Source organism: Aedes aegypti, chromosome 3, assembly GCF_002204515.2.
Source record: "Aedes aegypti strain LVP_AGWG chromosome 3, AaegL5.0 Primary Assembly, whole genome shotgun sequence".
Taxonomy (NCBI): domain Eukaryota; kingdom Metazoa; phylum Arthropoda; class Insecta; order Diptera; family Culicidae; genus Aedes; species Aedes aegypti.
The window spans coordinates 38,241,887-38,264,989 of NC_035109.1; the positions used below are offsets into that span (position 1 = coordinate 38,241,887).

Here is a 23,103-nt window from a genome sequence, read left to right on the forward strand (position 1 = left end):
ACATTGGGAAAATTCTCGAAAAAACCCACTAAACATCCTTTGAACAATCTCTCCTGGAATTTATGGACGAATTGTATGGAGAATAAGCAGGGAATCTCTAGAGAAATTTCTGGAAGGATGCGTTACGGAGTCACTGGAAGTATTCCATGAGAAATCTGCAGAAATCACTAGAAGAATTGAGTAAACTTTTCCTTGAGGAGTCTGAGCAAAATTTCTTGAGAATACCGTTTTGTCTCAAATCCCGAACAGACTAATATTCCGAACACTCGGTTTTTGTATGACGATTTGATTGAAATGTTTCGCTGGAATATGTCACCAAATTACCAGGAAATGGCAGTCAATTTAAACATATTTCAATATATTTTATACGGGTCTGGGTCATTTTGGCATAAAGCCATTTGGCATAAGGTCATTTGGCATAACGCCATTTGGCATAACAGCCATTTGGCATAACGGTCATTTGGCATAATTTTGGACAATGTGAAAATAAAGGGTCATTTGGCATAACGGACATTTGGCATAATATCAAGCCATGTGTAAAGTAAGAATCAATATCAAACCATATGGGAAGTAAAGGTCATTTGGCATATCGGACATTTGGCATAATATCAAACCATCTGAAAAGTAAGGATTATTTGGTATAATAATTTAGATATTCCTTTTTATATGTGAAAAAAACTGTTGTAATATTACGCAAAAGAAAAAGTCAGGTTAAAAAGAAGGGCAAATTCCTATATAACAAAATAACGCGTCGAATCGCTATAGCAATAACCCTCGAAAGAATACCTTATGTTTATAAAAAGGGTAAACCTTCAGATAAATATCATGACTAAACAGGATAACAGAAGATGAACTAGGGTGTCAATCAGTGGCGCAATATTTCTTAATTTAAAATTAAAAGTTGAAAACAAGGTAATGACTTTGGAATGGTAATGGTAATGAAGAGAAACAAAAATGCAGCAACATTGCTACTACAATTATCTTTTAAATAACATTTCGTGTTCCAACGAACCCGATCAACCAGTGCACACTGGTCCAGAAAGCTAATTTAGGCGGACATGAGGTTTTCGTCTCGATTTATTGATTTTAGAGCCATAGTTGCTTCTGATAATATGTTCAGAATTTTCTGTGCCGGGTCATTTGGCCGAATGCCGTTCGGCCGAAATTGAAAACAAAAGTGAACTAGCATGGATTTATAATGAATTTCAAAGAACTTATTCAGCTTATTCATGAATAAGGTTACACCATCATTGATATACACATAATTAGCTTTTTAGTAGTATTTCAAGAAACAATTCGTGCTAAAAGAAGAACATCCTAAATGTAAGCAGTTATTCACTTCTCTGCTAGCGGTGATAGCCACCTGCATATGTTTGTAGTTAGATTTTGACAGTAATCAAAAATGTTTAAGACTTATTCGTCCTTTTGCTAGATCTGATTGTTTTGATCCCTCGGGTCGTACTAAGTAATATATGTCATAGCTCTAGCAACCACAAGTTTTGGTTTCTTTGACTTAAATATTCCCCGAGTCGTTTATTACTATACGCAAGCAGGAGGAAAATGCCACTCACTCAAGTTGAGGTAAAAAATGTGTTTTGAATAAGACGTAAGGGAATCTGGGATAATATGCACCGTTTAGACAAAACAACCCCACGGTGCCTTTTATGAGCATTTGTAAAAAATTTGGAAGAGATTCGTCAAAGGCGGATAGGGGTGACCCACAACATGCGATTTTACAAATCCAACTTCCAGAAAAATGTCTAATTTTGTCTAAACTATTTGTAGAATCCCCGAAAAGTCGGTTTACTCCTGGGGTGCATATTATCCCTGATACCCTTATTATAAGCTTTAACATGAATAACTATGAGAAATACTTCACTCTTGAAAGAACATGGCTGCAGCCTATGATCAAAAGAAGGAAAAATCTCTTATGAAAATTTAGGCAAGTGTAATGCATATAATAGTTATATCAGTACAACTTCAAAGAACTTCCGATGATTTAAGGAAGGTAAAATTTCCAATTAGAATATAAGCTGAACTATTTTCAATGAATAGCCTATGTGCAAAAGAAGGAAAAAAAACTGATGAAATCAATAAAACACTTGAAACCTTATTACACCTTTGGTAGTCCAGAGGCGAATTAACCGTCACCTCAGAGTCTTGACGCGATGTGAGGAGTTCACAAGTTCGTCCTGAATTAACGGGTCGATTTTATCAGTCTCTTAGAACTCTTATAGAGTAAAAAAGACGTCCCGTCACATTATGAAAAACAACAAATTAATTAGCTTATCTTATTGGGCCACACTTATGAAACCTACATATCAGAGGTGGTGTTTGATTTTTATTTTCATGATTCAGCCAAACGGCATTCGGCCAAGTGGCCGGCACCGAATTTTCAGTACTACAAAGTGTACGCATCAAATTTGTTTTACGATGATTACAAGAGTGAAGTAGGTATAGGCCAACTTCTTTATTTTAACGAATCGTGAGTTGGTATGTTCAGCAAAGTTGTAGCAAATGATCAGAGTTGCTCAATATCAGTCATAACAGCGTATGGCTGATTTACATAAATTATTAATATCAGTTGCAAGCTATCAATATCACTTTGATTTGGCAAAGTTGAGAAGCAGGCTCTGTCCCAGTGAGGACGTAATGCCAAGAAAAAGAAATGACAATTCTCCAAGCTATTATTGTTCTTCTGTGACCAACAAATAGTTTCAATTTATCTACAGCTTTATCAAAAATATTGTATTAATAAGTTGCCATTTTAATTGTTTAATTTAATATTGAACTTAACCTATCAGTGATTTCCATAGTCTATCGCTATCAATCATCAATGCATTGGTGATGGAGTAGACAGCATGATGTTGATGTGATATAGAATGATCCGTATTGTATCGCAGTCTGCCTGTACAAATCAGCAAGTTTTAGGCATGGATAGTGACAGCGAGCAACTCTGCAAACGATTAGCTTAAGAGCCGCGATAATTGAGTAAAAAATCGTCGCTCTCAAGTGTTTTATTTTTCGATTTATTGGCCTACTAAGTACTACAAAGTTTTAATACTTATCATTTGCTACAACTTTGCCATAGTTGACTATGAGCCAAAGGATACTTAGCAACCATGATCCATATCACCGCCAACATAGCAAAGAAAATCACTCTTTGACTTCGTCTTCCTTGTTAAAAATCTTACCGCGTTTTGTGTTCCCGCATTTGATATTTGCATTTCAAACGCACACAGCAATATTTTCTATCTCGTTCAAAATCGATTTTACTAATAGACAATATGAGATAAATCCATATTTGTTGAATATTAACACATGCTCAACTCACAAAAGTCATCACCTGAGCATATACCGTGCCAGTACCATATTATAGACAGCGCCATATTCTGAACGGTCCGTTCCTAATGTTGAACATTCATTGTTTTTACATCCAAAATAGTAAACTGTCAGTTCCAAACATGATTCATTGTAATGTTTCGAAACTAAAATACATGGTTAAGTTGTTTTTTCAACAAATATTATACGTAAAGTTCGTTTGCTGTCCATAATAAGGAACAATGTGTGTTCATAATTAGGACCATGGATGTATATGGCGTCCATAATTAGGAACATGCATGCGTCAGACTAACATATGATTTTTTAAATTATTGATAATTGATGAACGTTTTATTTTAAGCTATACGTTTATTTAGATATTAGACAAATGCAATGGCAAGACAAATCAATATCCCAGCTGTTGAAATTCTTAATAATTTAAGTTATTCAAATTGGATTTTCTTAACTGTTCAGAATATGGTGCTTGCACGGTAAAATCAAGTATAAAACGTGTATTTATATAGAAAAAAAAGATCGTTTTTTAGTTGTTTCCGATAACCTTGGAAGCGTCTGAAAGAAATTCACCATCTTTTCCTTTATCGGTATTTCGTCTATTAGTAAGCGAGATCATTGGAAGTCAACATAAGTCTTACATCTACAATGTTTACAATCCGATTGACTTCGTTGGTATGATTTAACCGGAATCTTCTGATGGATTCATACCGCACTTGTTGTGCTTCTTCGGCGGCTTGCCAGAGAAGAGAATTAATAAATTATTATAGAACAGATTCAGCTGTACTAAAATAAAACATAAAACAGTAATAAAATGCTAAAATCTTCAATTTAAGTATGTACAGAAAATATATTGAAATTATGCCAAATGTCCGTTATGCCAAATGACCCTCATCTTTCACTTAGTGTAAAAATTATGCCAAATGACCGTTATGCCAAATGTCCTTTATGCCAAATGGCGTTATGCCAAATGCCCTTATACCAAATGGCTTTATGCCAAATGGCCCGCTCCCTATTTTATACCCCGGGAGTAGTGATGATTTGCTAGTTCAAGGTCAGTAAAACTAGCTCAGATAAATTTATCTGCGGAATTATTGATCTGAATGCGATTTATTCGTGCTGTTCGGAATTTCAATCAAGGTGTTCGGAATATGAGACAGAATGAACACAGTGTTCGGCATTTGAATGAAAATGTTTTTCCATAATTAAATAAACATTTTTATTGGCACACCCAACAGCTAACAGTTAGACCTTGCGAAGAAATTAAAATTCGCAAAGATATCATTTAATTTATGCCCAACAGATGCATTTGGAGTCACTGTTGGCCTTAAGTGTTCGGAATATGAGTCAAAACGGTAATCACGTAAGAATTTCTGAAGGTTTCTTTAGAATTTTGCATCAGGATTGATTGCAAGGCAAATGGCAAAGGGAAAACGTGACTTTATAGATCATTTTTGATAAAAAAAAGAGGATTTAGAGTTATTCCATTATAGATTGAAGATAGAAGCTTTTTAGAGACTTGCATTAAAATAATAACGAAGTCTGTATAAAGAGACCTTTTACCAGCCCTGCTAAGGACATTTCGGAAATATGTTTTTTAAAACCACACATGTAATATCAACTTACTGAAGTGATTATATTTGCTGATGGTTTCTTGTTCGAAATTATGACCACTTTCTAAAACTCTTTATAGCCCTGTTGCAATTGTGTGGCTAAACGATGAATCATAGATGTTCACAACGTTCTTTTCTTTGCTACGTTGTGACTGATACGGATAGAAGCTGACGTGTTTTTTTTTAATCTTACAGTTTTCCATGCAGATTTTTATATTAGCTGTTATGTACAATGATTTCTGTCTCCTTCATATGTTTCGTAACATAATGTTTATTTGAACAGTGATCTAAATAATTTAGTTCTACAAAAGTTTTTTTGTTTCAAACTTTACCGAGTCGTTTCTCTCCACCGAGAAACATATTGCTCCGATTCTGCAGCTCTTCTCCTTCGCCGCAGAATACCAATTCGATTCTAAATAAGAATAAATATATTCATAATATTGGGTCTTAAAACTACTAAAACAACAAAGTGCGCACGCCAAATTGCTTTAGAAAGTAAAAGAAGAAAAGCAAGTGAGAATTCGACGTGCCGTAAGAATAGAGCAGAGCTACAACTATAATTAAAGAGAAACGGAAACAGCAATCCCCGTCTACTGACGATGTTAAGCCGAGAAGGGCGAAACCCATTTGAACTTGTCCTTGGGTGGTACCTCGTGGTGATCGAGGGCACCTCCGGCGCCACCTCCGGGCAGGTCATAGTGGTAGAAGTTGCACTCGACCTTGTTCATGCAGTGTTTCCCGAAGCGGCACAGCTTCGGATGGTAGTACGGGCACAGATCACCGTTCGAGCAACCCGGGTAGAATCGGCACAACTGCGGCAACGGTTTAGCCGTTATGGTTTTGTAGTTTTGCACCGGAACCACCGACGAGGCTGGAATGAAACGGAAAAATAGGTTGAGATTAGAACGAAAATTTGACTACTTGTGCTTTTTGCAAAGAGAGCCTGAAGCTTCAAAGTATCGTGACGAACTCCAGATCGTAACCTACAATTTCACCCGGGATTACTGTGCCTAATACATGCTGTTAGGAATCAATTCGGATAGAATTCGAATATGGCACAACACTTCTCCCTCATATAACAAAAAAACAAGATACTCACCAAGTGGCGGCGCCGTCGAGGAGTGTGCCGACAGCGGTTTGGTGTGCATGTAGTTGCAATCCGGCCGGTGGCAGGTTTTGTCGTACTTGCACATCGGGTGCAGATAGAGGCACTTGTCCCCAAACTTGCACGCCGGGAAGGCCTTGCAGTTGGTGCTCGGGTGCAGGAACTCACACGAATCGCCCTGCCGGCACAGCGGGAAGTACTTGCACCGTTCCTTAATTATAGCTTTACTCTTCGAGAGGCCATCCGAGGGTACCGACACCGAACTGAGCACTGGAAGGACAGAATACAGGGCAAATGTTAATGATTACAGAAAAATGGTTCAAAGGCTTTTTTGGGTGACATTACTCTATGTTTTACTGCTAGTTTCACTATTAGAATTTGTCATAATTGTCTCCAGGATTTCTATCAGAAAACATTCAGGTATTTGCCCAAAATTTACTTCAGATGTCCCTGTTAAGGATTTTTACAGGGGTTTTTAACGGACTTCCTAAGGAATTTATCTAAGTATTTCGTTTTAGATACCTTCATGAATCCCTCTGAAGATTCTTTCAGAATATTTCAAAAATCCATTGATTTAATCGATTTTCCAAGTACTTCCTTCAGGACATTTTCAATTTGTCAAAAGATGCCTCCTCCAGAGGTTTCATAGGATTTTCTGGAAAATTGTCATTCAGTATTTCTTTACGATTTCAAGCAGGAATTCCACTTGAGATACCCATCATTAGAATTCCCTTAAAAAATCGCGTAGGATCGAATGAGTTACTGGAATGATTGCTGAAGTATGAACTGGTGTGTAACCTTATATAATCTTTTGAATAAGATACCGCGGGGCAAGTCGGTAAATGGGGTAAGTGAAAATAATTGGTATATTTTACTGAATATGCGAATTAATGTTTTAAACTCATGAGTAAACCTTTGAGGCCATTGAAAATATTACGATAGGTAAGAGATTTATGAGATTTTTCAGCCATTATTGCATAATAGAGCGAAAGATTGTTAACCTGTCAACTATTACACCGTAACAAGTTGACGGCGTGCAATCTCATTTTAAAATTATCAGCGGAAAAAAGTTGCGGAAAATAATTTTCTGTACCACTTCTAAGTTGTCCCCTTTGACAGTTTTAAACCGCAATAAAAAATGTTTTAGAATTATGTAGTAAATTCAGAAGCGTCTATGCGATCCAAGATTCGACCAATAACTGACAGAATGTTTGTTTTTCGGTCCCGATACTCAATTTTATCAAAGCCTGCTTGTCATACGATATTTCCTGAATTCATAATTTGATAGTATCTTATTACTTCCTTACATTCTTCCATCTTCGTACTCTTTTTCAATAAAATTAAATATTTATTTTGTCTTTCTTACTTTGATATGCATGCAACATATTTATTGTGAGTAAGGTACAGTGGGGGAAGTGTATCAGTGGGGTAAGTCCCTCCCCTAGGACGTGTAATCTTGCCGCTATGGGTGGGCTTACCCCATTAGCACTTATATGGGAACCAAAGACATGTCCAGTCGTGGTGGTATCACATCAGGAAATATTTGTTTAATGCCGCGTCATCAACCATCTGGCATAGATGCATCAATCTTACGGATGTGATCCAACGGTTATCCTGTTACCAGGCATCGGGGGTAACAGGAGCCGTAGCCACGCTTTGATGCAGATAGGTTAGATTTTGTTTAAATGGTTATAATATTGACTAATGAGGAGAATGACTGAGGATCCATCGAGTAGAATGTGACACAAATGTTAATTTGTTATGCTTCTCTTTAAAGGATGACTATACAAACATGACTACGGGAGGGAAACTGAAGCAAAAACAATTTAATAAAACTACTTCTGCACAATATTCATCCAAAATAGTGTTAAAGCGGGCAACATAGCCTTTTCCGTCTAAATATTGGCAAAAGTAGAGGTAAAAATTTGCACTACGGGGTCCAGCACAGACAACGAAGCTGTCATACAGCTCCAGCTGAGTAAACCATAAAAAAACATATTTATTGTGAGTAAGGTACAGTGGGGGAAGTGTATCAGTGGGGTAAGTGGATCATTCGTCAATATTAAGCATTAATACTTGAATATGTTGAATGTTTTCGCACCATTGCTTCGTTTGAGGTTATATTCTTACGCCCACACTGATACTATTGCAAAACTAGTACTGCACGTACACTAACACAAGCAAACTTGTTAGCTTCAAAAATTAATTATTTTGAAAATTGTTTTCCATCAATCAAAAATCCACTGTATCTCTGTCTGAAGTCGAATACTATTAGTTTTTTCGACACGTGGTGAGCATTTCAGTTCTAATTGAATGAATCACAATAAAAAATATGTGATTTTTATAAATAAATACAGATATATTCTACATTGTACACTTACCCCTACTTTTCAATGGGGTGGGGTAAGTGAATCAAGTATTATTATTATTTATTGGCAGACTGTATACGATAATTTTAAAAAGTTTTAGTATCCGCAAATGTTGTTTTCCCTTAACTTTATTCATTCCCAGCTTAAATTTGTCAAATTTCCAAAGAAAATTTGAATTATCCACCTAAAAGTTTTTTTTTAACCTTTCTGGTATATGAAAATATTAATTTTAAAATTCACACGAAACTTTCCGTGGTTTATCTAAGCTGAGTTGTAGAAGAGCGAAATATACAAATTTTTCAATTGAAAGCATATAATCGTCCCTTATTTGACCATATCAATTGTTCTAGACAGATGATACAAATTTATTCATAAATAGAATAAAAAAATTTCAGTTTGTTATTCAAAAGTAAATGTAACTAATATATTTAAATTACAAGTGTTTTTATAAAACATCGTTAGGAATAATCCTACAATACTTCTATATAACTTATGTGTATAAATGGATGAATTTTCTTCAAATTATTCTAGCTACAATATATTTTTTGTTCGAATTAGTGGGAATCAATGTATAATATATGTATATACATATATTTTGATTAAATAAAGATACTTTTTAATTATAAAGTATTAAAATGTAGCACTACTAGCACTAATTACAAGATCAATAGTAATACCATTCGTACTATACATAATTACACCACATTTGTTTTGAGAACAAAAGTTTGTTATTGGTGATCCACTTACCCCACGGTACCTTATTTATTTATTTACATGAAATGTAGGATTTTTCCTTTACCAAAAAATTATCCTAAAAATATAATGGTATTGCAGTTTGAATTTGACGTGCAAATCTTGTCTAACTTGGCTTCAAATGCGGTTACACAAAGTTATCAAAGGATACTTAGCAACCAAGATTCATATCACCGCCAAACTAGCTTAAAAACTCAATCTTTGACTTCGCCTTTATTGTGCAAAATCTTACCGCATCTGGCGTTCTCGCATTTGATATTTGCGTTTCAAACGCACACAGTAATATAGAAAAATAGCACACAAATAATAAGTACTGCAATTGCTCAGGGTAATACAATCTTAATTTATTTTAAATCCAATTCGGTGCCATATCCATACAAAACACGCATTTTCACGCATTAATCGAAGATGAGATAAATTTGAGATGTTCGAGTTGAACTGAATTTTCTCGTCTAATATCTTCGATTACATGTTGTTCTGCCAAAAGCTTAGTAAATAATACTGTGTCAGCTGTGCGGTATTACGTGAATATTGTGTCCTAACCAAAAAACCCACACAGATTTTGATATCTTATCATATCACATCCTGATCACGGTAGGTTTCGAAGATCTAACTTCACGAAATTCTTCAGAATTCCGTCCAAGCGTTGATATATTGCGGCCTCCAAACCACACTCTCAAATACTAGCCTGAATTTTACAAGGCCGATGTAAACTGTCAAAATTGCATGAGGGTCAAACAGACCACTTCCAAATCTTCTAACAAGAGCAAAAACATGGTCTTCCCTGTACAAATAAGGGTCACTCTCAGATTTTCGACGGTCTTCACACCAGCTAATATTGGTTACTCATATTGATAATTTCAAACAATAGACTGACTGTTCCACAAAGATCAACACTGAACTTTAGTTGGCATTATTGAAACTTGTCTGTTTTCTTGGCAGAAGCTCTTAAATGTAGCAAATCGATTTGCAGACATATATCCTTTTTAACCGATTTTATCGCATGGAAAATTTTGACATTTTCGGTATAAATCCTTGAAATCCTTCCGATATAACCGTTTAAATATAATCGGATTCGCCTGTGTTCAAACAAAAGACTTCCATTTTTATAAATCCGTGTTAAGAAGGTGAATATCTCGTTTGAACTGCTTCATGAGCATTCGATTAACTTCGGTATCGCCAGACTGTATAGCCACAACTTGAGAGTTTTCAACGTTGGTTTTGGTCATTTCTTAGTAACCGGTATAATGAATGACAATTTGTGCATCAGACGAGAATCACTTTCAACGCTTTCAACATATGAGCAATACATTTTTTATTTGATCAAGACCAGCAGATTTACTGCAGTCGAGGGAGTAGCACACCCTCACTGACAGTATCTGTTAATGTTCAAAAAAATAAAATGTGACTTCCTATTGCACTCACGATATCGTAAAATTGTATTTCGGTGAACATACTAAAAGAAATGAGTGAAAAGTTCCATCTCGTTCCATATTTTACGTTCTCTAGGATATAAACTTCCAAAATGTTTTGAAATTCTATTTGAGGTTCCTTTGAGCATTCTTAATATAAGTTTGATGCGTCTCAGTGGCTTAATTTGAAGGTGCGCAACTGCATCATCATTTTCCAGCGTCCATTTCATGCGTTTGAATGCCTTCCTTTTCATTTTGAGCAGTCGTATTATTATTAAAGGTTGGCTGAATCATTCAGGATAATGTGTGACACTTTTCGTAGTTTACCGAATATCAACTACACCATTGTGCAGGAATATGGACTATAAAACGATCATCCAAAACAACTTAATTCGCATTGATCGCTTTTATAACTTTATTTTGTTGCTAGAACTTATGATTTGAGTGGTTCATTAGGCTAAAATTTTGAATACATCAGCTTGCCGATCAGGAAACTCAAACTCTTTTCTCTCACGATTCCAGTTATTAAAATTGATCCTGCTTATAACTGCTCCCATCGCTTAAACAAAATTTCTGTTTTCACCCATAGATACATTTTGTCTCATTGTTTTGGATTTCTGCCCATTTCCGTCAGAATCCATTTTTCGGTTCTCCGCCTTTGTCCATCGGAGACCTATCTTCCCACGGATTTTTGCCTTTGTCCATCAGCAATCGTCGAACTTCATTTCCGCCCATGTCCGTCGGAGATTACTGTTCGAGTTCATAAGATCTCTGTCTCTCTCAGAAATCTATTCATTTTTATTCTATAAATTTAAATTTCATTGCCTTGATTCTACCAACTACGCCAATGTAGTAAATTCAGAAGCGTCTATGCGATCCAAGATTCGACCAGTAACTGACAGAATATGTTTGTTTTTCGGTCCCGATACTCAATTTTATCAAAGCCTGCTTGTCATACGATATTTCCTGAATTCATAATTTGATAGTATCTTATTACTTCCTTAAGCTAGGTATGCTGTTCCGCTCAAGAAAAGTAAAAATTTCTGCTCAAGAAATGGTCAAGAAATTTGCTACAGTGAGCTCCATTTCAAATGACATTTCTTTTCAACTGCGTACTGCGATCAAAGAAAAATGCTTTTCTTGAGCATTTCTTGCAAGAAATTTCCCACGCATCGAGATAGGCGATTACTTTTCTGTTGAAGTGCATACTTCGCTTTACAAATTAATTCGAGATAGACCTAAAAATAACTAAATTAAAACACCGTCAATTTTCTAATCACGTGGGGCAAGTAAAAAGTTTCTCATTAGAGATTGAATTTGTGTTTTTTCTTTAGGTAGCTATAAGTATACAAGGTTCGCAATTATCATAGAACAACGGCTCGGCTTAACGGATATAAGTATAGTACAATACAAGCAGTAGTAGATAAGAGGGCAAGGGATAAATATAGGAAAAGTAGGACAACACTTACTGTTGAAAACGAGGATTTAAAAAGAGTAGCGGCGCATTTTGATACCAAGATTACACAGCCTTTGGCTAAGAAATTTCGAAAATATGGAGTAGATTTGGTTTTCAGCAGTAGGAGTAGTCAGCTTAAATCTAGATTAGGATCAACAAAGGATAAAATTAATAAACTGAATAGAGCAGGAGTATATAAAATTTCATGCCCCCATTGTAATAAAATCTATATAGGACAAACAAAACGAACTCTAGAAATAAGATTCAAAGAACATATTGCTGAGGTAAAAAAAGCGGGCAAGGAATTAGAAAAGGGATTAGCGTATGATTTTAAATCAAAAGTGGCTGAACATGTTTTCCAGGATGGACATCAAATGACAAGCGATAACATAGACATCGTACGAAGCGTACCTTCATCTTGGAAACTAGACGTCGCTGAAAGTTTAGAAATTTACAAACAAAAGCCTTCACTACTTCTTAATAGGGATCAAGGAAACGGACAGTCTAGGCTGTTTAAGTTTGTACCTAAGAAATATAAACGAGCTTGAATACATAGGTAGATAGTTAGGGATTTGTATAGTTATTATTAAATATCCCCTTTTCAATTTTTGACCAAGACATGGCAGGTATACTCCTGTCTAAATTGTTCCTAGGTAGATTGATTGTGTAGGTACTTATCTAGTGTTAGTATTTAAGGTAGAGAGATGATACGAGTAACTGACACTGAAGAAGACTGCAAGTGGTAGTCGAAATACGCTTATCTGTTAAAGATAAGCATTTAGGAGCGAAATTAAAAGGTACACGGTACTCCATCTACTTTTAAGTTTCTCTATTTGAGAAAAGAAACTTAAAAAAGAAAAGAAACACTAAAACAAAAGCTATTATCATGGCCAAATCATGGAACTTCTCCAATAAAAAGGTTGCCAAATATTACGATATTAATATGTTTACATCGGACAGCCGATTAAAAGGAAGACGTTGATTGATAATATGAACGCACGGAAATCTTGTGGAATGTCTGTGTAAAACAAGTTTAAAACATAAAAATGGAGTATAGGTCTATCCACATAAAAAAGGTTCTAAAAAGCATTTCGTTTGATTTCTCTGGAAGAGTTATCCGACGTCATATCCGATTTTCTTAAAAACAAATAACGAGCAGTGGAAATTCTACAGAGCAGACATGCGACTGCTGTCCCATGAAGTAAGAACTAACATTGGAAATGTTACAGTTATAATGTTGTCGAATCATTTCAACAAACATAACTGAACAGAAGAAAAATCAAACAAGCATGAAATTTTCTTTGTTTACATGCAGGGTGGCCACCAAATTTCGGTTTTGAAATTCCCGCTTTTTCCCGGCATTCCCGGTATATTTTACATAATTTTCCCGGTTTTTAATCCATTCTTTCCAACGACTTTAATTGACTTTTTCTATATCGAAGATCTACCGAAAAGCACCGCAACATTTTTTTTTAAATCGGTTTAAATTTTTTTAGTTCCATAGTAATTTGATTGTTTCACTATTGGAAAAACATGTCGACTATTAGAGTGTTCTAATCTATATAGAATTTTATTCTGAAAACTATGGCTTAGTATAGTACCTGAATCGATTTGTCTCGCGTTCATCGAAGATCAATAGAGCTCTGGAGCTATCTATCATGGGAAAGAGATGGTTAATTGTGCTATTAAAACAGATCCTACTCTTAACACGACAGGAGTTTAATTTGAATGCTATCTGAACCATATTTACCAACAATAGGCCCTTTAAGCCAAACTTCGAAATTTCAAGTTCAAGTTTTAAGATCTAGAGAACCTGACAACCGTTCGCGTTGAAAATTTGATGGGTTGGTTGCATTCTGGTGATGATAAAACGATCAAAATTTTTAGCTCAAAGCTCTGTTTGCCTCTCTCGACTCATGCTCTTGAAATTTCGAGTGTTGGCTTTGGTGAATAATCATCTTAACGCTGAATTTGAGATAATTTGGCCAACAATAGCCCTTAGGCACCTAGGGCCTAATCATCAAGATGCCCAAGTATTTCTTTGCCGTAATTAAAATTATTCGATTTAGGGTGTTTTATGTATTTTAGGCAGAGCGTTACGCGTATATAATTTGGCCACCTCCATTTGATTTTGCCGCAAATGGCCAAATTATATACGCGTAACGGTCTGTCCAAAATACTTTGATCACCCTATTAATCCTTTGAATTTTATTCCATAAAGCAAATAAGTTCAAGATATTAGTGAAACAACAAGGCCACACACGTAGAAGCTACGTAAGTGCTCACAACTTTAATAACACCGAAAATTATCATTTTTGACATCCACCCACCCTCTCGTAATGCCTTTTGTATGGATATTTTACAAATTTTATATGAGCTGTAATGGTTTGATCGTTATTAAGATCGTGAATGAGCCAATATTTAAAACTTCGTCGATTAGATAACTAGTGACATATTAAAAGCTTTCATAAATAAAGACTTGTTTTCAAGATTAGTTGTGGTATTCAGCAATTACAGAAGAGTGCTAAGCCAATCCGCAATAAGTAATTAAACTTTGGTTCAAAACGTCGAGTAAAACAAGTTAGAGAAGTTCAAAATATATTAGCCTGGTAGTTCGAGAACAAAAATTCAAAAAAATATTTCGAAACATTGCTAAAAAAATAGTGAAACATTTTTAAGAAATATTGTGTAGCATAGTAGAAATTAAATCATCGATGTTTGAAAGATACTTGTTTAAAATTGCTGATGTCTCATGGCAATGTCATTAAACATAACTACTTTCTATAACTTATTTTGGAGGTTGGTTTGCAGATTACAGCTTGAACATGTTCGTTCAAAACGATTTTCCCGGTGATCTTCTCAAATTCCCGGTTTTTCCCGTCTTTTTCCCGGTGGATTCAAATTCCCGTCTTTTTCCCGCTTTTCCCGTTTTTCCCGGTTCGGTGGCCACCCTGTTACATGTCATTTATGTTATTGTTCATTGGGACGCAATGACAAATGTTAAAGGTAATAGAAATCGTGAATATACCCGTTAGTTTTTGAATTTGTTATTCAAAACGATAAACTTTTCACTTGCCCCACTTGTGGGGCATGTCAAAAGTAAGGGAACGTTTTTCAAAAAAAAAAAAAAAAAAATCTGTACTTTTATCTTTAATTTTACATTAAAATCAATTTCAGCATACTGCTTATATTTGGTGGAACTCAATGGGTGTTCGGTTCTCCAGATTTGTGCTCTTGAAAATTATAAGTTTGGCTTTGAATTCATATTCACCTTAACGTTTCACATAAAGTTGTGTTGTATAATTTCGCTGCAGGATTCATTGAGAGCGGGAAAATGAAAAATATGACTTTAACGACCATTTTGGTTAAAAATAGAGACTTTTTAGATATTAGCTTTAAATAAGTGATCGCCTCTAGAAAGAGACCTGCTACCAGCGCTGTAAAAGATTTCTTCAGGGAATCTAATAAGAAAATTCGTGAAGAACCCGCGGAATACTCCCGTAATTTGGGGTTATTCTACGAGTGGTGTGAGGTGAGAATTGTCGGTCTCGTATAGCCAGGGCTGGTAGCAAGAATTGGTACCGAAAAAAGTTATTTTAGTGACCGAATTTGAGAAATAAGTGACTAAAAAGTGACTTTCTATTCTGGAAAAGTGACTAAAAGTGACTTGAAAAGCAATCCGTAATCAATTTTATTTTTTATTCTAGTATGCTGTTTTACGATCAATATCAATCATGATAGGGAATATTCCATATGATCTTCTGCAGGTCTAGTTGAGTACCATATTTGGACATTTTTATTGTGCTTCCAAATTTACAAAATATCGTCTAGAATTTTTTTCAAACAGGATAGTTTATATTTACGTAAATAATCCTTTTTTTAGTAGATTTTCAATATTTTCAAAATTTTGTGTCTATTATATTACCAAAGTATTTTATATTGTAAATTTTAATAAGAATTCGGAACATTTGAAAAATTAAAATTTTTGTCATTTCACATTTCCATTTAAATTCCAGCTCTTCTACCTTATAAGGTCAATATTTTTATGCATTAATCGATATTTCAAATAAAAATTATGACAGAAGATCGAATTTGATTGGAATACTGCTTAAACCGCGTCCTTTAAACGCCGACTAAGGAAGAAATTTTCCATCAGTAATTTTAATGGAAGGTATTCACATTCTAAAAACTGTAATAATTGCTGTAGTATTAACTAATGTGGAACCTTGAATGAAATTTTAAAGAATCTATGCAGGTCTGGAAACTGTATTTGAAAAATATCATAAAAATATTGCCGCAGTAATAATATTTTGAAGAAATGCTGGATAAATTTCTAGAAGAATCTAATGAGGAATCCCAGATGCAATTCATCGAGCAATTCTTGGAAAACATTTTATCCAATAATACCTTAAGTAAGTTTTGAGAAATTCCGGAGAGTAATTATGGATGAATTTTTGAGAGAATCCTTAGAAAAATGCCTGGATTAAATGAAAAATGCGTAGGGATTATTGTAGGGTTTCTTGTAAAAATGGGTTTTTTATTTTTTGAAAACTCTATAATAAACCTTTGGGGAAAAACTACTGTAGGGCATGCGTGAAGAATCCTAGAAGTAGCGATTGAAGAAATCTGTAAAAGAATCAGTGATCTGGAGGAAATACTGAGATTTTTTCTTCAGAGTAATCTCTGTGAAAATTACTGGAGGTAGCAGCGTAGGAATGCTCTAAAATTTTTAGTATAAAATTGAGAAGAAATTCCTCTGAGCTTCTATTGAAAAATTGCTGGTGGCATTCCTGGAGTTCTTGAAAGTATTCCAGAAGGAATCTCTGGATAAATAGTTACGTAATAGTCTCTGAAGGTTTCTCTGGAGCCTCTAGAATGTTGCACCAGAATTCATTGCAAGCAGATTAACCATCTATTTCCGACGACTTTAATCGACAGTTTCTTTATGAAAAGCTTTTTTATAAAAAATAATTTAAAAAAACAATATTTCAAAGGGTCTATTTTTTCAAAATCAGTTTAAAATTTGTTGGTTGTTTTACAATAGTAAACTGATTGCTTACCAATAGTTTTACTATTCAAAAAGTTAGTTGACTTTTGGATTAATCTGATAAGTATAGAATCATAATCTACTGTTAACTCTCCCTTACTCGATATTTCGTATCTCGATATTGAGTTAGAGAACCACAGTAAAAGTTGGTTTTCATGGCTACTGCGATGGTCCCTCGGATCGCATTTGCACTGGTTTTGTGTTCGATACTCCCTTACTCGATGGCCCCTTCAATATCGAGTTATGGAGAGTTGACTGTAGAAACTAATGCATAGTATTCCTCTTGTTCGGTTTGCCTCAAGTTCGTCAAAAGTAATTGAGCTCTGGAGCTACCATGGGAAAGAGAGGGTTATGGCAAAAAAGTGACTTTAGATGCCATATTGATTATAATGTCTTTACACACTTAAATTATTTTACGGATTCCTGTAAAATCTCAACAGCTGAACAGTTCGGTGAAATGGGTGAAATAAATTAACGGAGTACGGTAATTTTTTACAGTATTCAGTGAAAAATCACCGGAATCCTTAAAATTTAGACGGAATTACGGTGTTTTATTTCACCGAACTGTTCAGCTGTTGAGATTACGGTGAAATTCACCGTATGAGCTTAGTGTGTAGAGACCTTAACTAAAAATAAACACTTTTTAGGGATATGCATTGAAATAGTATCCAAGCCTTTAAAAAAGATCTGCTTACCTGAAAATATACTATTTTTACTAGCTTTAATCTTTCCCTACAAATATTATTTATTTCATATGCTCATGAAAGATACCCAACAAGAACTGGGAATCATATTTGCTTTTCCCATTTTAGCAATCCTAAGTCCTACTTCCTTATTTAAACAAGTTATTCGGAATATTAAAAATAACTGAAAGTGAATTGACTGAATACCTCAAAATGTAACAGCGGGGCAGCCGATTTTTTTTTTGATTGAAGAAATGTTGTGTTACAAAAAGGACATATTCTGCCATAATAATTACGAGGTTTTTTTTCCTGCGTATAGCCGAAATCCTCTGATAATTCCAGATTTTTTCCAGGTTGACTAAAATTCCCTGATATGTAATTTCAGGTTTTCCAGGATTTTTCAGGTAGTAGACACCCTGCTAACTTAAAACTTAGCCTAAATTAAGAAGGCCCATTCAAAATTTTCTCCCGAAAAATTAGTTCAAAATAGTTGAAAAAAGTGACTTTTTGACGAAAAGTCACTTTAGTTGAAATGGCTTCAAAAAAGAGACTTTAAAGTGACTGGCCTCAAAAAAGTGACTTACTACCAGCCTTGCCGTATAGCGAAGTGACAATTCTCGACTCGAATGAAGTGACTCGCCGTGTAAACCAAATGGAGAGTCACTTCATTCGAGTCGAGTAGACCGACAATTTTCACCTCACGCCAGTCGTAGAATAAAACCAATTATCTTTGGAGACCTGCACCAGCATGCATTAAAAGCAGAATGAGAAAATAATTGACTTTCTACACCAATTTGGTTAAACAAGAGACTAAGAGACCTTCCATTGAAAATATAGACTTTTAGATGCCTGCATCGAAATGAAGACCTTCTAACAGCCCTGAAATGGTTCAAACATTTAAGACTTACGCTGCGGTATATCGTCAAACTTCCGGCTCGATTCCAGCTTCTTAATCTTCTTGGACGGCGACTTGCTATCCCCATTGCCGGAAGTGCTGCCCACGTTCTTGCGCCGAAGATCATCATCAGCAGCCGACGCCGTCGTTCGTCGATCACTGTCCCGCTCCCGGCGGTCCCGATCCTTCCGCACGTCGTCGTCCACGGGGAGAACCCGTTCGATCGACTTCCGTTCCCGGTGGTCCCGATCCCGGTGGTGGTTGTACTCCCCGTCGGTGTCCTCCGCTTCGTCATCCGTCAGGGCGAACTGGATCGGGGAGACGCGCTTCCGCTTGCGGGAGGATGAGTTCGGCTCGATCTTTTCGTAGTCCGATTTGGACATGTAGATTGGGGAGGAGGAAACGCTGTCGTCCACCAGCAGTTCCTTGGTTCGCTGGAGGAGCAGTTCGTTCAGATCGCTCGGGGAAGACTTCCGGTTGGAGTTGGAGGAGCGCTTTTCGCGCTTGGAGGGGGACTTCTTGGACGATTTGGATCGTTTTTCGGGGGATTTGGAAGTGTCGCGCTTGGAGGGAGTTTTGATGCTGAAGCGTTCCTTTCGGCGTTTCAGCGCTTCCTGGTGGGCACGATCGTCGCCCTCTTCGCGATCCCGAGGCGGCGTGGCGCTGCGTTCACTTTTAGATACCTTCTGACCGATTCGATCCCTGATGGAGGGTTTGGATTTGCTCGAAGGGGGTGGCGGAGTGTGACTGGGGGAAGTTCGAGAGGACTTCTTGTAGGCGCCGTCGAGGGTGACGACAAATTTGGGGTTCTTGGCAGGATCTTTCGGCTCGTATTCATCCGTTGGGAGATCATCCAAAGATGTTTTGTCGGAGTTGCTCTTGGAAGGAACATAAACGTACCCATCGCTGTCAGTGTCGGAACGTACAGAAGTGGCCACCGCAACCGGTTCCGGGATGTACTCATCATTTGAGTTCAGTATTTCTTCCAACTCAGCGTCAACGTCATCATCCCGCAGGACATGCTCTACAATGTCCTCTTCATCGTCGTCTTCGTATTCGAAATGAACGTCCACCGGAGGAGTTCCCTCCGATTTGGCGCCGGGTATCTCGATCAGCATCCGCTGATGTCGCGAAGAGCTTTCCTCGCGATTATTGATGGTTTTCTTGAGATTAGCAGCAGTTGAACGCTGAGCTTCGGCCATGGCCTTCAAGAGGAGATTTTTGCTAGGCTGTTTGTTCTTCGGAACCTGAGGGCGAGGCTGGATTTTAACCACACTGGGGATGGGCACTTCCAGTTCGTCTTCCTCGTTGTATTCCGGTTTCGGTGGAAGCACAATGACCCGGGAACCGATTCGAGTACGGACGTCTGTCCCATTATTGACCCTTCCGGATGATCGATCTCGGTCTCGTTCTCTGTCGCGACCTCGTTCTCGACTTCGGGATCGCTCCCGCATCCTGTCCCTGTCCCGCTCGCGATCTCGCCTGCTCCGGGACCTATCCCGGCTGCGACTGCTGTCCTTCCGGCCGGTTCGATTCGGTGGCGAACGCCTTCGGTCCCTCTCCCGGCTTCTGCTGCGGTGAAGCCTGGCCCGTGCTTCTCGAGCTTTGGCCTGCTCTTCCATCTCTTTCCGACGGAACACCGGAACGTAGAGTTCACGTTCTTCTCTTCTGTGCGCCGATAGACTGATTATGTTGGATTTATTGGTGGTAGTGGTTGTTTCCTTCGTGGTCGCAGGTTCTACAGGGGCAGGTTTCGATTCCGGACGGGTACCTAGCCGTTCCATAATGGATTTCTTCTTCGGAGGAGTCGTTACAGCCACCGGAGGAGGAGGCGTATTGCTCCGTTCCTCATCCTCTGCTCGAGTCTTTTCCTGCTCAACTGATACTTTTCGCCGTTCCTTTCTCTTGGCTGCCGCGGCCACTCCTCCGTCTTCAATGTTCTCCAAATCGTCATCGTTCGCTTTGATGTTTAGGAAATCCTCATCCTCCGACTCATCCGAACCCATTGATCTAAGCTGCTTCTTGGCTTGCTTAATCTTCTGCTGAATTTCCTCCAACTCGGACAGTTCTTTCTGATGTTTCGAAAGCGCACTCTGCCCGGCAATCTCCGATATAGTCGGAATATCGAACTCATTCCCCGTCCGAGAGTTCGAATTGTCCCTAATGGGAGGCGTCGTCTCCCGGGGGTCCTTCTTGGTCACATTGCCCTCCACGTCCATCGTTTTCTTGGCATGCTGAATGAGCTGATTCGCAAAGACATCCTGAATAGAACCACCCAGCTGTGCGGGATGTGGAGGCGTGTGCTGATCCTCTTCCCTGTCTTTCGCTTCCGGCGTTTTGTCCTTCTTCCTAGCTTTCTTATCCTTCTTCTTGTCCTTTTTATCCTTCTGCTCGGATGTCTTCCGTTTCCCTGTCGCTTCCTTTGTTCCCTTTCCTCCCGCGGCACCCGCAGCAACGCCAGATGTCGCTGGAAGTGTCACCTCCTCCAGCTTCTGCAGCACCTGGTGCAACCAATTGACGAAAACTTCCGTCTGACTCCCCAAAAACAGCGTCAAATCGTCGACCATTTGCTGCCGGGAGCGCTTATTGGCCACCATAATCATCACATAATCCGGAAGCTCGTCGTCTATGTACCCGGTGGCCGTTCCGGTTCCCAGCTCGATAAGTTTCGCCTTGACGGCGCTCTAAAAAAACACACGAAAAATTAGGTGTCCGCCATCAACAAACCCTCCCCTCCCTACCAGAAAAAAAAAAAAAGAAAATCGAAAAACTTACCCTCATCTTCTGGCCGATTTCCGACCCGAGAGAATCCATTTTTCCCAAGCGCTTTCAAGCACCGCACACCAAATGAACTCGATTTCTTCACCAACTGCAATCCACAATCGAAATTTTCCGAAAAAACTTCACAATTTTCCACTGTAGCAATCACTTTTTGCGTGAAAAACTTTTCACTTTTTGCTTCTGCCTGCTTTCATCGTCGTCTCGGAGGAAGATCCCGCAGCAGAGTTTGACGTTTACTTTTTGGGGCTTTCTTTTCACTTTCACCTTCAACTGCACGAAAAACGGGACCAGCCGTTTGCACGAAAAAATGACAACAGAGTGATGATGGCCAAACGGGACCGTCATCGATTGACAGTGGCTCTCAACGCGGTACCGGGTACCCCCGTTGTTTTGACCACTTTTAATCTCACGGTTGTTTGCGAATACCCTTTAATGGGTGAAAACGTACCCATTGTCGAATAGCGATCGGATCTGTCAAAAAACGGGTAAATAAATACTAGTTTTCAATAAGCCATTGCTGTTCAAAAACGGGTGATTTTACTGACTTTTCAGCCTGTACGGTAATGTTGCAAAATGGATCATTAAAATAACCAAAACGTCCGCTATGGAAAGCATAGATAGCGCCACCGTAGTCTTGTGTGTTTGACAGAACAGCAATGCTGTCACAATGTTAAATCCCATATACAGTGGCGCCTTTGTTTTGATGCGGTGAGCACTGACAAAAACTACCTTCAATGATCCTTTGGGTCTGACAGCTACCGTAGTTCAGTAAAAAGTAAAAATTATTACTGAACCTCAGAACACAGAGAACAGATGTTCATCTTTAATCGTCAGCGTGTGTAAAGCTTTGTACTGGTCATTTCAAAGTATGTCGTTATGCTTCTGTTACGCGGCGCTGTCATCTGAATATAGGAGCTTCAATTTTGCCGCTTTTTACGGTTTGGCGCTAGTGTCACCGTAAAAGATTGCCACTTGTCGCTAGCGTTGCTTTGTGTGCCAATATATGTTGACGTTCACTAGTGCCATCGTGCGGTCGAAACGAGTTTGTATGTCGCGCTGTCTGCGATGGCGGCGCTGATGATTGACTCTAACCTTTACACATAATTTTGATGGAATTATGTTCGAGCCTCCATGTCTGTTCTCTGTGCTCAGAAGTTTTCAATCAAAAAGCTGAAAAATCGGTATTTTTTATGATTAACACAGCAAAAAATAATGTAATTTGCATCGACGTAATTCATGCCGATGTAATAAAAAGCCGATGTAACCGCTCATTTGAAGGGCAAAATAACATCTTTTTGATGTTATATTACATCGCTTCGAAATTACACTGAAACAACTTTTCCATTTTTCATCACATTGAATTTGTGTAATATTCACATCTAAAATATAGAAATATTACACAGAAACAGCTGCAACCAAGTCATTCCGACATACTTTAGTGATATTACACAAACTCAATGCTATTTCGCATGCGATACGAATACAATAATAAGTCTCGCAACACTGTCCACACTTCGTTTCGGTGGATTCAGTCGAAGTGTCATGGCGGGTTTCTGATCCTCGTGCGTCCGCGATCGCATCTTTTATCCGGTTTATTTATTAGTTTGTTCCGTTTGTTTCCTGCTTTATTTAAATAATTTGATTCAAAGGTAAGTT

The 23,103-nt window shown here is 37.7% G+C and overlaps 1 protein-coding gene across 1 annotated transcript; it reads right to left on the reverse strand.

Annotated features, from left to right (window-relative positions):
• Window positions 1-4,945: 4,945 nt before the first annotated feature.
• On the reverse strand, window positions 4,946-21,686 carry LOC5574414 (zinc finger CCCH domain-containing protein 14). The gene is made up of 4 exons (XM_021849252.1): window positions 21,442-21,686; window positions 18,680-21,350; window positions 6,046-6,321; window positions 4,946-5,817 (listed from the first exon to the last, which is right to left on the reverse strand). Exons 1-4 carry the CDS (start codon window positions 21,478-21,480, stop codon window positions 5,549-5,551), a joined length of 3,255 nt encoding a protein of 1,084 aa, XP_021704944.1. The 5' UTR covers window positions 21,481-21,686; the 3' UTR covers window positions 4,946-5,548.
• Window positions 21,687-23,103: the final 1,417 nt, after the last annotated feature.

Coding starts and splice junctions, on each gene's coding strand:
- LOC5574414 (XM_021849252.1), bottom strand. CDS start 21,480: ATGGATTCTCTCGGGTCGGAAATCGGCCAGAAGATGAGG. Junction 21,351..21,441: donor AAATCGGCCAGAAGATGAGG/GTAAGTTTTTCG, acceptor GTGTTTTTTTAG/AGCGCCGTCAAGGCGAAACT. Junction 5,818..6,045: donor CTCGACGGCGCCGCCACTTG/GTGAGTATCTTG, acceptor GTTTCATTCCAG/CCTCGTCGGTGGTTCCGGTG.